General features: G+C 47.5%; 1 protein-coding gene across 2 annotated transcripts in view; it reads right to left on the bottom strand.

Moving 5' to 3' along the window:
• Nucleotides 1-19,248, bottom strand: part of SLC12A8 (solute carrier family 12 member 8) — a 140,482-nt gene that overhangs the window by 16,662 nt on the left and 104,572 nt on the right. For both annotated transcript variants that reach the window (XM_059687600.1, XM_059687599.1), the window contains exons 8-10: nucleotides 18,898-18,985; nucleotides 9,799-9,945; nucleotides 3,955-4,600 (exon numbers count right to left, since the gene is read on the bottom strand). In XM_059687600.1, coding sequence (XP_059543583.1) covers nucleotides 3,955-4,600; nucleotides 9,799-9,945; nucleotides 18,898-18,985 — 881 coding nt within the window. The remainder of the gene's footprint in view (nucleotides 1-3,954; nucleotides 4,601-9,798; nucleotides 9,946-18,897; nucleotides 18,986-19,248) is intronic.

The following is a 19,248-nucleotide window of genomic DNA, read 5'->3' as shown; positions in this document are numbered from 1 at the left end:
GAGGGAGTGATCAGTAGCTATGATATTTCTCAACTGGGCGGCTGGGTAGCAACCACTGCAGCGATTAAACATGGCAAGCTGGCTGTAAGTCTCTTCTGAAAACCCAGTGAGAAGACAGAAAAGGAATTAAATAGGTATAAATCCACAGCCACAAGGTGAATGAGAGAGGAAAGATAAAAACAGGTATTGGAAGATGAAAAGGTGACAGAGGAGCAGTAACAGACTGGGCCGAGCAGAGGGGACGAACTCTAGAGCCTGCAGGGGAGGTGCTGGTAAGAAGCAGCCCAGTGCACCCCCCAGGCTCCAGCAAAGTTCAGGACCAGGAAGTATCATGTCCCTGGGAAGAGGTAAGGTGCAGGGGGTTAGTCGTAAAACTACTTATGAAACAGCTGGGCCCTAGCTGGGTTTGCTCAGTGGTTAGAGTGTGAGCCTGCAGACTGAAGGGTCGCTGGTTTGATTCCAGTCAAGGGCATGTACCTCAGTTGTAGGCTTGATCCCTGGCCCTCTTCCAGGTGGGGTGTGTGCAAGGAGGCAGCCAATTGAGCAGGAGGCAACCAATCAATGTGTCTCTCTCACATCCATTTTCTCTCCATCTCTCCCGCTCCCTTCCATTCTCTCTAAAAAATCAATGGAAAAAAATATCCTCAGGTGAGGATTAACAACAACAACAAAAAGAAACAGGTGGACACGGAGGCCCTCTGCCCAGTGGTAACAACTCCTTCTTTGCCCTATCCCCTTCCCAGGGGGGATTGCCTCCAAAGAAATCAAACCACAGAGTGCCTACACTCAGGACACCAGGCACAGCAGAGAGTAGGGAAATTGGGCTAGAAACTGGGGAATTAAATGAAAGCTTATATCCTAAACAGTGGGGAGCCCCCAGCTCCCTTACCTTAGCTTGCTCCCTGGTTGCAAGCAGCCATCAGGGGGACCCTCAGGCAAGAGAGTGACTCTTCTGCAGAGGAACTGAGGGGCCCCGGAGGAACCCTTGAGAACAGTGGTTCTCAACCTTGGCTGCACACTAGAATCACCTGGGAATCTTTTTAAAATCCCGATTTCCGGAGGACGAGGCCCAGAAATCAGGATTTTAAAAAGATTCCCAAGTGATTCTAAGTGTGCAGCCAAGGTTGAGAACCGCTGCTGTAGAAGATGGTCACAGGTGAGTCCTCTGTGAAGAAGCCAGTTTATTCCCTAATCGTCCTACAGCGAGGGTCCCAAGGAGCAAGCCCTGCCCAGTGTGCTTTTTAGGGCTTCACTTCTAAGTAGGAACAGAGATAAGAAGGTCAGCAGACATGTTCGTGAAGCGTCTGATGAGAGAGAGAGAGATCCAGCCAAAGAGAAAAGGATCTAACACAGCACAGACAGTAAAAGGAGCAGAAAAGACTTTAAAGGGAGAATAAGTACTATTACCAGAAAGATAAGATAAACCATTTTTACCCATGAAACAAGAATAAAATGATGCTCATTTTTTTAAGGGACAAGGACGAATTAGGTTACACCCAAGAGCTCTTGGAAATTGAAAACAGGACAATTGTGGCATAGCCCGAATGTTGCCACCCAATCTACTCTTCTTCCTTAGGAAAATAACTACACAGTTTCATGTGAAGCAGCAATATGACCAGCCAAAAAGACATTTCCCAGCCTCCCCTCTGAGAATAGCTGGGAGGGCTACCGAATCAAGCTCAGGGCTATGCAGCCAGGGACAACACTCACAATTATATGTCAGAGCAGCCCAATGGAGCCATCACTGCTGCAGGCACCCAGGTCTAGACAGCGCAGCCTGCCTGCCCATGGACCCTGAAAGCCCTGGATGCTGGAAGCAGGACTGTAGGCCTCCTGCAGCTACTTTCTGCTTCCAGAGAGTTCCTCAAAGTCCCCATTGCTTTGGGTTTCCAGTTCCCATTATAAGGAGGGCTTATCCAGTTAGCAGAGTTTGGGTCTTGTGCCTGAACTCTGGCTGCAGGAGAGGTTGGAAAACTGACATCTGACATTTTGTTTTGAGTGTGAAAGGCTTGCTTTGCCTCCCACCAAGACTCATAACATTGGAAATTCTTCAAACATAGGGAGGTCACTCAGTGTTGGGGAGGCAAAAAAACCCAAACAACAACAAAAAACAACAACAGCAAAAGTCTACTATAATATGGTATCAAAGAAATCTCTTCTATCCTGGATCCAAGACAGCAGCCTGCAGCAGGCCTGGGACCGACAGCCTAGAGTGGAACAGTCAGTCAGTCCAAGCAGCGTGGGCCAGAGGAGAAAACAGATGGATATGACAGATTTCTGAAGAATTCGAGCATTTGGAAAACAACATGGAGAGGCATTTGACATATCTGCCAGAGCATTTAGAGAATAATTGATGACCCCCCAAAAAGGCAAATTTTAAAAATGTAATTATTAACTCCAGGAAACAGAAAATGTTGGACAAAAAAAGACATGTAATCATAGTAGAGTATATGGCTCAGAGGTAAGCAATATTTAATTATGACAATATGAATACTAGATATTAAGCTAATCAAAACAGCGATATAATTACACAGGGACATTGAATGAGATGTCAGAGGGGTATACATGAGTTAAATCTTCATTTACCATAACGGGAAGTCAAAAGATGATATCTGAAACTGACATATCAGGAAGTAGTAATAGCCCTGGCCAGGTGGCCTAGTTGGTTGAGCAACAACCTGTACACCAAAAAGGTGGTGGGTTTGATTCCCAGTCAGGGCACATGCTTAGGTTGTGGGTTCAATCCCCAGTTGGGGCGCATACAGGAGGCAACCAATGGATGTTTCTCTCTCTCTCTCTCTCTCTCTCTCTCTCTCTCTCTCTCTCTCTCTCTTTCTCTCAAATCAATAAAAAACATATCCTCCCATGAGGATTTTTTAAAACTAGCAATACAAATATATTATTTAGCAACATTAAGGTTAACAGAAGAAGCACCTTTTTGCTTGAAAGTGGGATTTTCCAGGGGTGAGACCAGGGGATGGAGAAGGATAAAGGGGATAGTACAGAAGAGAGGAAACTATTTTTTATTATAAGACTTTTAACTCCACTTGGCTTATTAAACTACATGATTTTTAAAATTTTAATAGCGTTCCTACCTCACACCGATGTGGAGGTAAGGAAGCGGAAGTAGGTGTGTGGGAGAATGTAAAGGTTTATTCTTAGACATCTCCTTCTATGTCCCGGGGGTTTGCTCCTCTCTGCCCGCTGGGCTATTCAGATCTCAGGGGCAGGGCAATGGGAAGGGAAGCATTTGGCTTCAGATCCAGGCACACCTGGGTGCCACGTCCAGCTGTGCAAAGTATCAGCGCTGAGACTCCTCTGTGACTCACAGGGCCTCAGGGTCTTCCTTGGTGAAATGGGAAATGCTAGTATCTATTCTTACATGCAATAACACTTGTCAGGCACCTAAAATCCGGAAGACTCAAAAAGTATACATTCTCTCTCAGGATTCCTCAGGCTAAGCCTCTCCTTGAGAGTCTCTCTCGGGGTCTCTGTGTTTGCCGATTTGAGAAAGCAAAGAAAAGCTGTGCTCCTTTCGCCACCTTCCCCATCCCCTCTTGCCCGTTCGGGGATATTTATCTTCCACAGACAAAACAGACTGAGTTTTTGCCAGGCAGTTTGTCATAACACATTTCCACTGCTCTTGGAAAAAGAAATCGGTTTCATTCACGTTGGCCTTATACTTCAGCTAATTTTTGAGTAAAATAAAAATGATACTCAATTATTAGCCAAGGCTCCCACATATAGGAGTAGGTAGAAATTCCTGTCTAAAATCAACAGAGTAGAATTACAAATTCAGCTGATACTTGAAGATAACTTTTAAAATAAATACAAAATACAATTCACAAAGACTTTAAAGTGAGCTGGCTAAAGAGGGTTATGCTAACCGGGTAGGTGAGGCAACCAGTAGTCACCCCAAATTAGGAGGCCCCAGTATGATTTCAAGGCACTCACCTTCTCCACTTGGCCTTGGCTGGTGACTCAGCTCAGGGACAAGTTGTTCTCCACGCGCTCCCGCAGGCTGAGCCCTTTCCCTCCTGGCACCCTGCTTGTTCCAGTAGGACTCCTGCCCCGCCCAGATGGCAGTGGGCAAGCTGTCAGGGCCTTCTGCGGGGAAGGAAGTTGGCGACTTGAGGTCCAAGAGGAAGCTATCTTGCAGGGTTTGCTTGGTGGCCTTCTTGCATTTTCCCCTCGGATGCTCTGGGATCCTGTTGCTCTCTCCCGGCCTGGTCTGGCTGCTCTCAAGCTTCTTGGTTAGCTGCAGGAGCTGATCCATGTCTTTGGTGAATTCTAGCAGAGTGCCCTCAGAGAGGCTTCGGGCAGTGCCCTCAGAGCCATACCGGGGAGCCTTTTCCAACAGCAGGTGCTCAGAGCAGAGGAGAGCTTCCATGTCCTGCCTGTGCACTGGCTCAGGCACCTGGGGGTGGCTGCCGGGAACCATGGACAGGGAGAAGTAAGAGTAATCCACCGCGATGTATGTCAGCATGAAGTTAATGGTGACTATGGGAGCCAGAACGTTCACCTGACCCACAAGGACAAAGGCCATGGTCACCAAACTGGTCAGGCAGATGGCAGCTATGGGGGTTTTATTTGGCCCTTTCTGCAAAAACAAAAATAACATGCAGGACCATGAAATTTCAGAAGAAAATCCCATTATCTGATAGAAAAATAGCTCATGAGGGCTCAGCCACTTCTCCCATGTGACTCTTGGTGTGTTCATCTACAAGCTTGGGATAATATCCAACCCATGGAATTATTGTGGGGTCAGAGCTAATGCAGCTACAATGCTTGACATGGCACTGACACACAGTCGGCTCCTAACACAACATGGGTATTAGTTGTATTAGTGACTATTAATTGGGGCATTAGTGTAGAACTTGGACTTCCCAAGTGTTTCTCCTTTTATCTTTCATTGGGTTCTAACACCAACTTTGGAAATCAAAGAGATGGAAAGTTGATTGTTTCCAGACGACAGCGGAGAAAATGACTCCAGGGGAGTGGCAGACCCTAGAAGACACAGCAGAATCATTGGCAGCTGGGGCCAACACATCTGTTATTAATGGAGGTGGGTAGGGTGACCTTCAGGACAGGAGTGGAAAATATGTGCTAACTCCATATAATCTGTTACTCCGCAGGAGATATTCATCACAGAAACTGACATAGCTCTTGGGCCAAAAACAATAATTACTTCGCAGTCCTCATCTTCCTTGACCTAAGAACTACATTCGACCCAGCTGGTCCCGCTCTGGTCTTTGAAAGACTCTCTTCATCTCACTTCTCTTGATTCATCTCCCTCCTCACTGACCGCTCCTTCTGTCTCCACTGCGGCTCCTCCGCAGCAGCCCAGGCTCCATCCTCAGACCCTTCTCTTGTCTCTCTACACTCCCTTCCTAGGTCATCTCAACGGGGCTCGTGGCTTTAAATACCGGCTTTATGCTCTCAACTCCCAAATCTGAATCTCCAGCCTGAAATGTTCCCCTAAATCCAGACCTAAATATTCAACTGTCTACTCAACATTTCCAGTTGATTTCTAACAGGATTTCAAACCTAATATGTCCAAAATCAAATTGTTGTCCCCCCAACCTCCTGCCGCTCAAATCTACTCCTTCTGCAGTCTTTATCTCAGCAAATGGCAATTCCATCCTTCCAGTTGCTCAGTCAAGGAAAATTCTTGATGCCTCTTCTCATTTTCTCATTCTCCATCAACAAATATTATAAAGATTTACCCTCAGGATTTACACAGGCTCTAACCACTGCTCTCCCCTCCTTTACTGATAGCACTCTGGAATGTGAAGGGCAGGTATATAATTCACTTCTGGTTCCCACCTGGAAACCTCCCATGGGTTCCTCCAGGTGTGTTCCCCTTATTGAGGGCTGGGAGAGGTAGTGACCTTGGAAGTCACAGGATGAGGATGGCAAGATCATCATCAGCCTGAGTCTCTGAGGACAGAGTTCCTGTTGACCTGAAATACCTTCCCTAGTACTTTAGAGTAAAATTCTAAAAAAAAAAAAAAAAAAAGGAAGAAGAGTAAAAATATACTTTTATTGTTTTTAAGAATTATGTTTTTGGTACACCTATAAGTGTTTAGCATATTCTAACAATAAAACTACTCAGAATAAAGTAAATCATCAGAAACAAAAAAAAATAAAACTTAAAAGGAGAGTCTTAGGTGTGCTGACGGACATACTAGTGGTCCAGGTCAGGGCTTTGATAAGGTGGGTTGTAAAGAGACAAAATAGCCGAACTTCTGTTCACCAAAAGTCACCATAAAACAAGCCATGGAATAGGGAAAGATATTTGTAAAACATACAGAAGTTGGAAAACGTAGTTGTACTACAAATAAATAATACAATAATTAATAAATAATAATACAAGAATAAATTCTGTTTTGCTGACCCATAACTGTAAACCTATTTTTGCCCACCTCGTGTAACTGACAAAGGGTCAGTCAGAATACTCCAAAACTATCCTCACAAAATAATTAGAAAGAGACAGACAACCCAGTAAAAAAAAAAAAAAAAAAAAAGCAAAAGAATGCCCATTAATCATATTAAAGATGCCCAATTTCATTATATAATCAGGAAAATGCAAATTAAAACCATAGTGAGATACCATTAAATACCCACCAGATTGGCAAAAATTGTCTGATAATATCAAGAACACAGAGAAACTGAATCAATTAAGGTTTGTCTGATAATGGCGGGAACACAGAGAAGCGGGAATGCTACTAATGGACAACTCCCTTGGAAGAAGACCTTGGTGTTCTCTCGTGAGGGAAAGCACACACGCCTTCCAGCTTAGCCATTGCGCTAACGAGCGTGTGGTCTGGAAGGCCTCCGCCTGTGTGCCTGTGCCAGTACAAGGATGTTCACTCCCTGTCTGTAATGGTCCCAACTGAAATGACCTCAATGTCCATCAATAGCAGAACGGATGAACGGTAGCAAATGAGGAAATGCTATATAGGGATGATAATAAACAAACTGCTATGATGAGCCAAAAAGTGGATGAATCTCAAAAACTATAATGTGGAGTGAAAGAAGCATGCCACATTAATATAAAGTTAAAAAACAGATAAAATTAAATTATTTTGCTTGGTGATGCGTATGGAGTAAACCAGGAGCTGGCAAACTATGACCCCTGAGCCAGATCGGGCCCCCATCTGTTTATGCATGCCCAAGAGCTAAGAATGGTTTTAGAGTTTTAAACATCTGAGGGAGGGGGGAGATCAAAAGAAGAGTAATATTTTGTGATGCATGAAAATTACATGAAATTCAAATTTCAGTGTCCCATCAATGAAGTTTTATTGAAATACAGCCTCTCCCCATTGGTGTTATCTGTGCTAACTTTTGAGCTACAATGACAAAACTGAGTTGTGACAGAGATCGCAGGGCCTGAAAAAAACCTAAAATATTTAGTATTTGGCACTTTCCAGAAAAACTTCTGGGCAAACCTACAAAGAAAGTAAAGAATATTATTATCACAGAAGGCAGGACAGTAGCTTCCCCAGAGAGAGGTTCAGGGCTCGGACCAGAGTGGGGTGTGGAGGGTGGGTGTCTGGAGGCTGGCAGTGTTCTTGGGTGGAGGCTACAAAGATGTCATGTCATAGTTAGTCTTAAACTGTTCGTATTGGGTTTATGACCTTTTCTGTATATTGTATAAATCTCAAAATGTTTAAAACGTTTCTTCTCTTCTCCATAAAAAAGGTGTCAATAAAATTTAATCATATGTAAAGAAGCTTTGAAAAATGACAAATTAGAGAAAATATCTGTAATGTATATCACAAGAATTAATCTCCTTAGCAAAGAACAAGCTTCTAGCTATTAGGAAGAAAAAGAGCAACAATCACTGAAAATATATATATATATATATAAATGACGAAAAGATGTTCAAGCTCATTCATAATAAGAATAATACAAACAACAAGTACCCTAAGATGCCATTTCTCACTACTCAGCTGGCAAAAGTTCACATCTGACAATGAACTGTGGACAGGTTCATTGCTGATACTGTGATACCTGGTGCAAGAGTGCAAATGGCTGTCCACACACCGTATGTCTAAATATTTATAATTATAAACCAAGCTATCAAACTGTTAGATCACATTTGTCCTAGCCTTTCCTTGACAAACACACCTTCAGGACAATGGGGAAGGTTGGTTTAGAATTCCCGCACTCCTCAGAGTTCCTAACTGGAGGAGGGGCCGTGCACAGCCTCCTGCTCGCAGCCCATGAGTCTGGATGTGGGCTGGGGGACATATGGGCAGGCAATTCCAAGGTGCAGTACAGTACCTGGACCCTTGGCCTCATGAACTTCTTACCCTAAAGACCAGAACACAGTCCTATAAAGCAGTGTCTTTGGCCCAAGTCTAAGAGTGGTGCTGGCTGTGGGGAAACTGAACTCTCATATATTGCTGGTAGAAATACAAAATAATAGCAATACCATAGGACGTGTTTTGGCAATACCTATTAAAATTAAAAAGACATTTACCCTTGGACCCAGCAAACCCACTCACACAAATGTATCCTATAGACACATGGACACATATACAAAATTATACACACACATGCACGCACACACAGAGATTATTCTTTGTAGCTCTGTTTACTGGAAGCAACACGAGCATCAATTCATAGGGAGCTGGTTAAATAAACTATAGTATATCCACATGATAAAAAAAAAAAGAATGAAAACATTCTCTCTACATCCATATGCAAAGACAGACTTCTAAGCTATATTACATGAAGAAAAGCAAGGCATATAACAACTTGTCTAACTCTATCCTTGCATAAAAATAGGGGAGAGAAAGATTCATAAAAAACTAATAAAACAGCTATGGATAAGGCATGGGTGCAGTTGGGGCAGAAAAGAAAAAAAGATTCATGATAGGAAAAAAATTCTCAGTGTGTACCTTTATATCACTTTTAGTTTTGAACCCTGTGACTATCTATTGCCTAATAAAATAAGTAAAATTGAAATAAAATCAGAAGCATATACCACCTGGAAGGTATAGCGATGATAGTCATTACTTCTACCCAGCCTACCCTGACTGATGCATAAGAAGTGGAGGAAGGTAAAGGGAAGAACTAAGGACTTGCAACCAGGTGGCCCTAACCCATCTGCTGGGCTTAGCCTAGGCTACATGTCCTACCAGGACCACAAAGGGAGGCTCGGGATGGGAAAGGGGTTGGGGAGGGCCTGTCTGGTGCTCCAACAAGACAGAAATGAACTACAGCTTGCAAACCACATTACTGAGAAGTGGGGTTCTCTCTGTTTATGTCTCTCTTGTCATCCCCTCCGTTTTAGAAATGTCTCATTTGATCGTTCTGTGGTCCAACCAAGCTATACTGGATCAGTTAAGGTTTGGGCCATGAGAATTAGGAGGGAGCCCAGAGGCGGGAAGTAAAGGGAAGGTGAACTCGAGGGCAGAGTTAAAGTCACAGGACCAATATCCCTCCTCACCAAGAGATTCTTTCTTCCATGCTAAACTTGGAGGACCCTGAATTAAAGGATGTGGCACTCCCTGTCCCTCTGTGCAGGGTCCAAGACGTTTCTGTGACAGTTAGCGATCCCAGGGCTAGCAGCCCTGGGTGACTGTGACATGGACAGATGCTTTGTCTGGCTGGCCCCATTCTAAGGCAGCCAGAGGATGTGGGTGCGAGAGATGACCTCTGCATTCCTGTTTCTCCCCGCCTTGGAGAACTTGACCCATGGCTCTAATCAAGAAGCATTAAGCAATTTGTTTACCAAGAATCACGTGCCTGGCAAGATGGACATTTGTCAAGAAAAAGTTCACTCACCTCTTGCCCCAGACAGGCCAATGCGGGAATCACTTTCTCCCGGGCAATGCACTGCAGGATCCGGGGGGCTCCGTAGAGGCCCCCCATACAGGAGGCCAGAGATGAGATGTATAAGCCCAAAAGGAACAGGAAGCCCACCAGGGACACCTATATGAGGAAGCAGTTCCATTACCCAAGGCCAGACTCTGCTTCTGTCCCTTTCTGCTGCCCTGGTACCCACCCACCTGCATCCCATCTTCTCATAAGTCCTCTAGTTCAACCTCTTGGACATATTTCCATTGTCAGCCCCGCCCCACTTCATTCGCACTGCTACCATTTCCATTTGGGCCACCATCACATCTTGTCTGGACCACATAGAGGTTCCCAAATTGAGTGGGCACCGACTCTTCTGCAGGGTTTGTGGGTTTGTGAAAACAGATTTCTGGGTACCACCTCAGAGTTTCTGACTCAATAGGTCTGGGGTAGGACCCAAGAATTTGTAGCTTTTGTTGTCTGTTTGTGATAGTTTTTTAAAAATCTTTACTGTTGAAAGTATTACATATGTCCCCCCTTTTTCTCCCATTGACCCCTTATTGCCCCCTCCACCCCCACCCAGGCCTTCACCACCCTGTGTCTATGAGTTATGCATATATGCATACAAGTTCTTTGGTTGATCTCTTCCCACCCACCCCGTCTTCCCTCTGAGATTCCATAGTCCATTCCACGCTTTTATGTCTCTGGATCTATTTTGTTCAACAGTTTATTTTGTTCATTAGATTCCACATATGAGTGACTTCATGTGATATTTGTCTTTCTCTGACTGGCTTATTTCGCTTAGCATAATACTCTCCAGGTAGGACCCAAGAATTTGGATTTCCAACAAGTTCCAGGTAAGGTTGATGCTGAGGATCTGGGGACTCCACATTGAGAACCACTGGCCAACAGCAATGCCAATTGGCCTCCTGCCTCTAAGCAGTGCCCACACTGAATCATCCCCAAGCCTTTGCCAGAGTCACCCCTCTACTCAAATCTGATATTCATGCCCCTGCTGCAAAAATATCAATGGCTCCCCCCGCCCTGAGGCCCTTCCTGGTCTGTGACCTCCCTAACCCTGTAGCCCGAACACTCAGTCTGTCAGCATGATGGGCCTGCCTGCTGGAACCTCCATCCACACCTTTACTCATTGTCTGTTAAACTGCCAACTGTGCTTCAAGACTCGGCACAAACCTCCCCTCTTCTGTGTGGCCATCCCCAACCCCCACAACAGTGGTTGCTCCCCGGACCCTGCAGCACCTCAGCGTGAGACTGAGGACACCTAGCACACTGTCTCCTCTACTGGCTTCATTTCTACAGGCTTCCTGTCATGGTTACCCTAGTAACTTGGTGTCAACACAGAACTATAAATGCTGAATGAGTGAACGAATGAATGAATGAGATCCATGAGTCATATGGCCCACGAGGCACAACAGATAGAATGAGAGAGAGCATAGTTGTTCTGCCTGGTGTCAACCTGTAAAAGATGCGGCTGCTGGCCATGCAGCTGTGTCACAGGCTGTCTGTCCTGAGCCCGCCTCACCTCCTGAGCTGGACACACAGGGAAGGCTCTCTGTTTTCTGGATTACTTGAGGCTCCCTTCTCCATTCTACTTCACTTCCAGTACAGTCACCAGAACTGTGCATTCCAAGTGTTCACTTGCCCAACGATGAAGATGGGTTAGATTTAATTTTCAGTTTTGCCACTTAGCCTTTCTCCATGAAGATGCACCTGACACCATTGTTTTACTTTCTTGCTTACAATGCACCATATCAATGGCATCAAACTACGCAGAACACCAGCCCCTCATATTCCTCTTCCCAGAAACCTGAATCGGGCATGATTCCTGATGGGAAATATCTTTTAAGAACATACTTGTAGGACACTGGAGGTTCACAAATCATCTGGAGGCTGAAAGATCAGGCTTGGAAAAGGGCAAGACCCATGCCTGGGGACACCCAGGCTCTTGAACAAGAGCATTTGACCAGGATGCTACCAGCACCCGGCTGCCCTGTGGATGAATTCTCACCGTTCCTTTATATTTGCTATTTGTTACATTTGAAGCATCCGATGGGCCTAACCTAGGTTACATGTCCTACCAGGACCACAAAGAGACAGACAAAAGAGAGTCTGGTCATTGTGATTCTGTAATATTAAATGGGGCTCACTCCCTTTCAGACCACACATAACACAGGTGGAATAACCCCCAAATGGTCAGGGAGGCCAGAGGTTTGATGGACATGACGAAGGCCTACTGCGGAGCCTATCTTGTCCCTAATTCAGTGGGGATTACTTTTCCCTAAATGCTTCACCTCATCTTATCCCCAGTGAATCTCCCCTGTTTCTTCAATGTCATGAGTTTCTTTCTGTCCAACCCTTCACTTACCATTTTATTACTAGAAGAAATTAATGTCAGCTAATGTTTCCCATCATTGGTTTGTGTGTGTGTGTGTGTGGGTGGGTGGGTGCTGATGGCATTTTGTTATTTTCTACGCTGGTATAGTTTATTGTAGCCCCACGGCATAGTTAAATACGCTCACGGCTGACCTTGCTAGTGCACCCTAAGCTCCTCAGAGGTAGATCAGTGTCTCAGGCAGCTGGCCCCCTCCTTGCCGCCCCTGACAGAGTCTGGCAAACAGGGCCCAGCAAGTACCAGCTGAATTCATGAAGCGTCACAACTTCACCGTGGTTCGTGCCCTGGATGTCTTACAAATCGTTAGATAAACTGGTCCCGTTATCAATCCCCGATCCACTCCGAGATGCAATCATTCGTCTATAACCTTTGTTTCTGTCTTTGCTCCCAAATGCATCCCATTTTACAAATACATCGATTGTGGGATAAAATTTTATCAAAAGTTTTTTGAGACTCTAACTCGGTAGTTCTCCACTCTGGCTGTACATGAGAATCACCCCAGAGATTGTGCTTTGATTAGCATGGGGTGGGGCACAGACATCACTGGCTTTTCAAAAGCAGCCCAGGTGACGCTAACATGCAGCCAGGTGAGAACCGCTGGGCAGGACACTGTGCCCTCTCAGCCTCCCCTCACAGAACTCTCCAGACCAGTGCGGAAACTTCATTGCTTCTTACCCAAAAGGTTATACATATTTATGCTTAAAATATTTTTTCTTACAAAGCCTGTCCATTTACTCAGCATGGAAATGAGACTACCCTTCTAGTGTGGTGTCCTCCTGGGGCTGGGACTGACCTCAGGAACTTGATGAGCCTCCGGCACCAGAGGCCATGACACAGTGACCTCCAGCCCCGGCCAGCCTTCCCACAGACACCCCCTGGAACCCCAGCAGCGCCCTCAGGCTGCGGTCAGGCAGGGACTGTCTAGGTATAGTGACTTGTTTATGTCCAGTCTGTCCATTGTGCTTACAATGGTACAGTCACTCGCCAGTCTTTTACATAAAACTACTATCCAGCCAGTTTTCTGAAAAATAAATGAAATGTTGGTCCTGATGTCTGGGTAAAGCATAAAAACTCCATTTCATCTCTTTCCCACCTGAATCCAGTCCCTTCCTTTCTGTCACCCATCCGTCCCTGTGGGGACATTTGCGAGGACACGTATATACCTGGTGCAGTGCTGGGCACATGGCAAGACTTATAGGTACAACAGTAACCCACACAGCTTTGCCCCCAGCCCTGGCAGGGTCGCATCACTGTCTATTCACACGGGACTGTAAACCTGCTAACTGTGCAGTGGAGGTGGGGGTGAGACTTTATTTGAGCAGGTGCCTTTCTGTCAGACACCTGTCTGAACCAGTACAAAAACCTCTCTATCTTGCCAAAATACTACCTGGCGTGTGAACTACCCTCACTTCTTTCTACAGTAACTCCTGGAGAAAATCACTAACTCCGTCTCTCTGCTCTCGGTATTTGGCCCCAGCTCCCACTTGAGCCGTAGTCACAGGAGACCCCACCAGTCCACGGCCTGCCCCCTTCTCTTGAAGGACTGGATCTGAAGTCATTTGCAAAGTGCTCATTCTGCCTCCTCTCATTCCTGTGGCCCCTTGACATTACAGAGGAGTATATGCTGAAACCCTTACACTCCCAATCTTTTTTTAAAAATATTTTTATTGATTTCAGAGAGGAAAGGAGAGGAGAGAGAGATAGAAACATCAGTGATGAGAGAGAATCATGGATCAGCTGCTTCCTGCACACCCCACACCAGGGATCGCAACCAGGGCATGTGCCCCAACCGGGAATTAAACCTTGACTTCTTGGTTCATAGGTCGAAGCTCAACCACTGAGCCACGCCGGCTGGGCCCCAATCTATTAATACGATGATGTGTCCATAGATCCCTAGTTTTCTCTCACATCTTATTTCCATAGACCTGAGTTTTCTAGTACTGTCCTCACTCAATGAACTGACCAACATCTCAACCTTGAGTCACGTTTTCTCCCACTTGATAGCCATTTCCCTAGGAAACAAAGTTGGCTTCCTTCCTGAGAGGCAGAGCCATGTCCGCAATGGAGAGGGAGGACAGCGGCCTGGCTGGGTGGCAGAGGCTGAGCAGCTGGCAGGTACAACTGTGAACACTCAAAACCATGCCTGTCTCCGCCAAGAATGATTCGAGTTTACTCTGTGGGATACCCCATTTTTAATAAATACATTGTTTGGGTACTTTTGTTACTTAGTCTGCTCTATTTTGCTAGTTAGCAAACCCCAGGGCCCCTAAAGGACTTGGTCTTTTTTGATGTGTAAAAAACAGGATCTTGTCGAAACCGGTTTGGCTCAGTGGATAGAGCGTCGGCCTGCGGACTGAAAGGTCCCAGGTTCGATTCCGGCCAAGGGCATGTACCTGGGTTGCGGGCACATCCCCAGTAGGAGATGTGCAGGAGGCGGCTGATCGATGTTTCTCTCTCATCGATGTTTCTAACTCTTTATTTCTCTCCCTTCCTCTCTGTAAAAAATCAATAAAATATATTTAAAAAACAAAACAAAACAAAAAAAAACAGGGTCTTTTCCTGGACTGTATACAACTTTATTCTGAAGCAATCATTTAATCTATTTAACTCTATCCCTACTAACACCTGCTCTTGATACAATTCCTTTTTGTATCAGTGAATAATATTGGGATTGACTTTTTAGCTTTTCCTATTTAGTTAAATACTAGAGGATTGGGGCATGAAAATTCATGCATTCAGGGGGGTCCCTCAGCCCAGCCAGTGCCCTCTCGCAGTCTGGGACCCCTCAGGGGATGACCACCGGCTGGCTTAGGCCCGCTCCCCGGGCGATTGCGCCTGAGATGGCAATCAGACATCCCTCTGGCAGCCCGGCAGCCCTCAGGGGATGTCCACTTGCCAGCAGGGAGCAGGCCTAAACTGCAGTTGGACATCCTTAGCGCTGCTGAGAAGGCAGGAGAGGCTCCCACCACCACCGCTGTACTGGCAGCCATCAGCCTGGCTTGTGGCTGAGCAGAGCTCCGCCCATGTGAGAGCGCCCTGACCACCAGAGGGCAGCTCCTGCATTGAGCGTCTGCCCCCTGGTGGTCAGTGTGTGTCATAGTGACCAGTCATTCCCAGTCATTCTGCTGTTAGGGTCAGTTTGCATATTACCCTTTTACTATATAGAATAGAGGCCTGGTGCACAGGTGGGGGCCGACTGGTTTGCCCTGAAGGGTGTCCCGGATCAGGGTGGGGGTCCTGCTTGGGTGCCTGGCCAGCCTGGATGAGGGGATGATGGCTATTTGCAGCTGGTCATACCCCCTTCAGGGTGGGGGTCCCCACTGGTGTGCCTGGCCAGTCTGGGTGAGGGACTGAGGGCCGTTTTCAGGCTGGTGGGCAACTGAAGCTCCCAGCCTCTCCTTTTTTTCTGTTTTTTGTTTTGTTTTGTTTTGTTTTTTATTCTGGGATTTATTTACCTTCTATAGCTGTCACTGGAGCTGAGAGCTGGCTCCAGCTCTGAGGCCCGGCTCCAGTTCTGAGTCTGCGGCTGGCTGAAAGCAGGTATCTGGGTTTGTTTAGCTTCTATAATTGAAACATTGTTGCTATCACTGCCGCTCTAAGCTCTGAGGCCGAAGCTGGCTGAAAGCAGGTATCTGGAGCTTGTTTAGCTTCTATAATTGCAACATAGTTGCTTAGAGTGCAGCTCAGAGGCCGGCAGCGGCAGGCGGGGAACGTTGGCTTCCTCCATTGCTGGAGCAAGCAAGCCTCCTGTTCGCTTCAGCTGCCTGGCTGCCGGCCGCCATCTTGGTTGGCAGTTAATATGCAATCGCCCTGATTAGCCAATGGGAAGGGTAGCGCAGTTACGGTTAATTACTATGTTTGTCTATTATTAAATAGGATGGGTGACTCATACCAAAAAATGTGCCCCCTCCCAATGTGTTCTATCTATTAGGGTCTCCCATGAGGGACTGGAGGGGAGGCAAACGTCCATAGGCACCTGCACACACCAGGTATTATAATTTGCAGAGATTACCATAGAGCCGCGCTGCAACCACAAGGGACTCAGGATTGTTAGGAAGCATAACATTACTGAGACCGACACCTGAGAGCCAGGAAAAAGTTCCTGGGGGCAGGGACATAAGGCAAAAAAGACAATTCTTAGAGAAACCCTGGGCCAGGAAGCCAAATAATTAGAAATACATCAGAGAAGCTGCAGGAAGCCCAGAGAGAAACAACAAGCTGAGTGGTTACAGGTCAGTGGAGAGGAATCCAGCACAGCCAGCAGCCATGGAAGGTACCGTCCTGGCAGATCGCGCCCAAGAGAAGAAGTGCATGGAGGAGCTTCGGGAGAACCAGCGGGAGGGGCGCCTGCTGGAGGTCCGGCTTGGTCTGCACCCAGAGGTGAGACCCTCTGGGTACACAGACCAGACCCAAGAGGCCTTGCTTCCCCAGGACTCAGGGGAGCTCAGGGATGGACGGGCTCACAGCCGAGGCCACGGCTAAGATGTGAAGCTGAGATGAACGGTTCCTTAAAACCACATCCAGGTGGTACTTTGTATCGAGTGGCCACATAAGACCAGGCACTTGTACCTTCCAACCACTACACGTTCTCTGAGGACGGTCAGTAAAATTGTTCGTGGCCCACTTATCACCTGATTATAGTACCTGCTGTTTCAGCCTCGTCAGTCCCAAGGAGTCAGTCCCGGGAGAGAAGAGGGAAGAAGAAAAGCCAAGGTTCAAGGTTTACGGGGAAACTCCTGCGTGGCCCCTCACGGTGGCGGGCACACCAGGGCGCTGCTCTCTTGGAGTGGCCCTGGTTGGTTACTTGTTGCACCAGCCCATCTGCTACTGAGCACCAAGAACAGTACCCTTTCTTTCGTTCTGGGCTTTACAACTATTCCAGGAAGTGGTCTCTCATCCTCTCCAAAAACGACTCTCCACCTCTCATCCTGGCATGTGCGTAGTGGCATTCCCACATGCTATTGCCAGGCATGGTTTAGCACGTGCCTCCCGCCGGCCAAGTACTTGCCTACCTGTCTCGCCGTTTGGGACAGGTGGCATCCCCACACGCTTCCTCCCTGTGAATATTTTTACTATCAGCGGTGGAATTTCCACCCACAGAGGCCCTCCCATGCTGTTCACCGAGATGTTTTTCCTCTCTTGCTGTCTGGCCTCCCTTGGATACAGGCTGCCGGCCCTCCCGCACACCCGTTCTTGGCTTTTCCGCAAAGCAGGGGAGGGAGGGAGGGAGGGAGGGAGGGAGGGAGGGAGGGAGGGAGGATAGTTTGCCTCATTCCATCCAGACCAGAGTCTCTGATGGCTGAAAGGACCCCTGGGAGGGAGCGCACTAGAAAGAAACGGGCCTTAGGAGCAGGCAGAGCTGGCTGGCCACTGGCAAGCCGCAGCCAGCAGCAGGCAGCTCCCCCTGGCCAGAGGGTCTGCCGCTCCCCAAGGCCCTTAATTCCTCTAATGCAGCCAAGCTTTTCATCCACAATCAGAGAAAAGGCCCCTGGGAGATGAAACTCAAGATGAAAGCAGGCACGTAGGCATAAATGAGGGCCGCAGATTCCCTCCCTGAGAGCAAACCCCCTTGTGGGGGCCCTGGAAGGCGGGTGCCAGTGCTCTCATTAGGGCCACTGCTGCCCCCTCAAAACCTGCCCCCAAGGGAAGGTCACGACCCCTGCACGCAAACATCCCCTTCACATCAGCGGCTACATGCCTTAAAAAGAAGCCTTTGCTAGTGTGTAAACCCAGCCGAAATGTAGCTCTAAAAGTTGTTAGAGTTTCCTGCCCTGGCGTTGGCCCAGCAGTGCCCCTCACCGCCCATGATCAGCCAGGCCTCACCAAGAGGAAAGGGTCATTTCTCCTAAAATGTGAGCCGTGACACCCAGGAGCTAACTGAGGAAGAAGGGCTCCCAGCCTACTACCTTCCTCGACAAATAACGGGAATCGCAGGGTCCACATTCCTCCAGGAACCTAAGGGGAGGTAGGAGTTTTGGGGGTTTCCAGAAAAGTGTCAGGCAATCTTATTCTCCTGGGTTCCAGAGATGCCAAACCAGTGTCCTTGAGCATCACATGACCTCCAGCCTGAGAAGGGGCGGCTGTGGAACGTGAGGAATTCGCTAATCTTCTCTGGGTAGGAAGTTCCGCTCCAGAAACAGAGATGGTACAGCCAAATCTACCCGGCCCACCCGTGTGTGTGGAGAGCCCAAGGGGTCAGGGTTCTCAGAGGACAGCAGGCCTCCTGGCCTGCCTCCCACAGGCTCTCGCCCTGGCTCTCGGCTCCCTCCATCTCCCTTAGCCTTGCCGCCCTCCTTCTGTCTGTCAGCCTCCTCCTTCTTACCTGCTTCCCGTGAGCAGCACTTTCTGTTCAGGGTGGTAGGTGAAGCTATGGGCAAAAATGAAGGGCTGGTGGAGCTCGGGATTTGAGGTAAACAGAACCTGCTTTTGTCCTGATTTTTGCCCCCACTCTTTAGTCACCTGGGTGCATGTGACTTTACAGGTGTGGCTGTCTGTTCCTAGGGATCCATAAGAAGAGCCTGGACCTTGTCTATGGTTTTGACCCCATCTTCTGTCCTGGGCCCAAGACTATGTGGATTCCCAGGCAGAACTGCAAGGGGCAGGCTGCCATTTGTAGATGGGAACAAACAGACGACCTGGCACACCGAGCCCCCGTCAGTGCAGCACTCACCCACCTTTTCCGCTATCAGGAAGTCATAGCGGAGGGCCTCGCGGGTGCAGATGGCGCCAAGCAGGAAGACAAAGACGATGTACAGAAACCACCTGCAAAATACCCAGGCATGGAACAGAGCTGCCACCCCACTCCCAGCCTGGCCAACCCCCTCGCAACCCACCCCACTCGGCCTTGGGCCTTCAGGTTCCCATGGGGACCTGACTCAAAGGAAAGAGAAAGGCTGATCATAAGCTTCCCTAGTTCCCCTTGGGGGCACCTTCCATACTCTTTCTCCTTAGTACATTTCTTAGCAAAAAGGAAGTATCATTGCTTTGTCTCTTTTTTACAGTAAAGAAAAACACACAAAGGGTGT

Source organism: Myotis daubentonii, chromosome 3 (genome assembly GCF_963259705.1).
Source record: "Myotis daubentonii chromosome 3, mMyoDau2.1, whole genome shotgun sequence".
Lineage (NCBI taxonomy): Eukaryota > Metazoa > Chordata > Mammalia > Chiroptera > Vespertilionidae > Myotis > Myotis daubentonii.
This window is presented reverse-complemented; position numbering and strand designations above follow the sequence as displayed.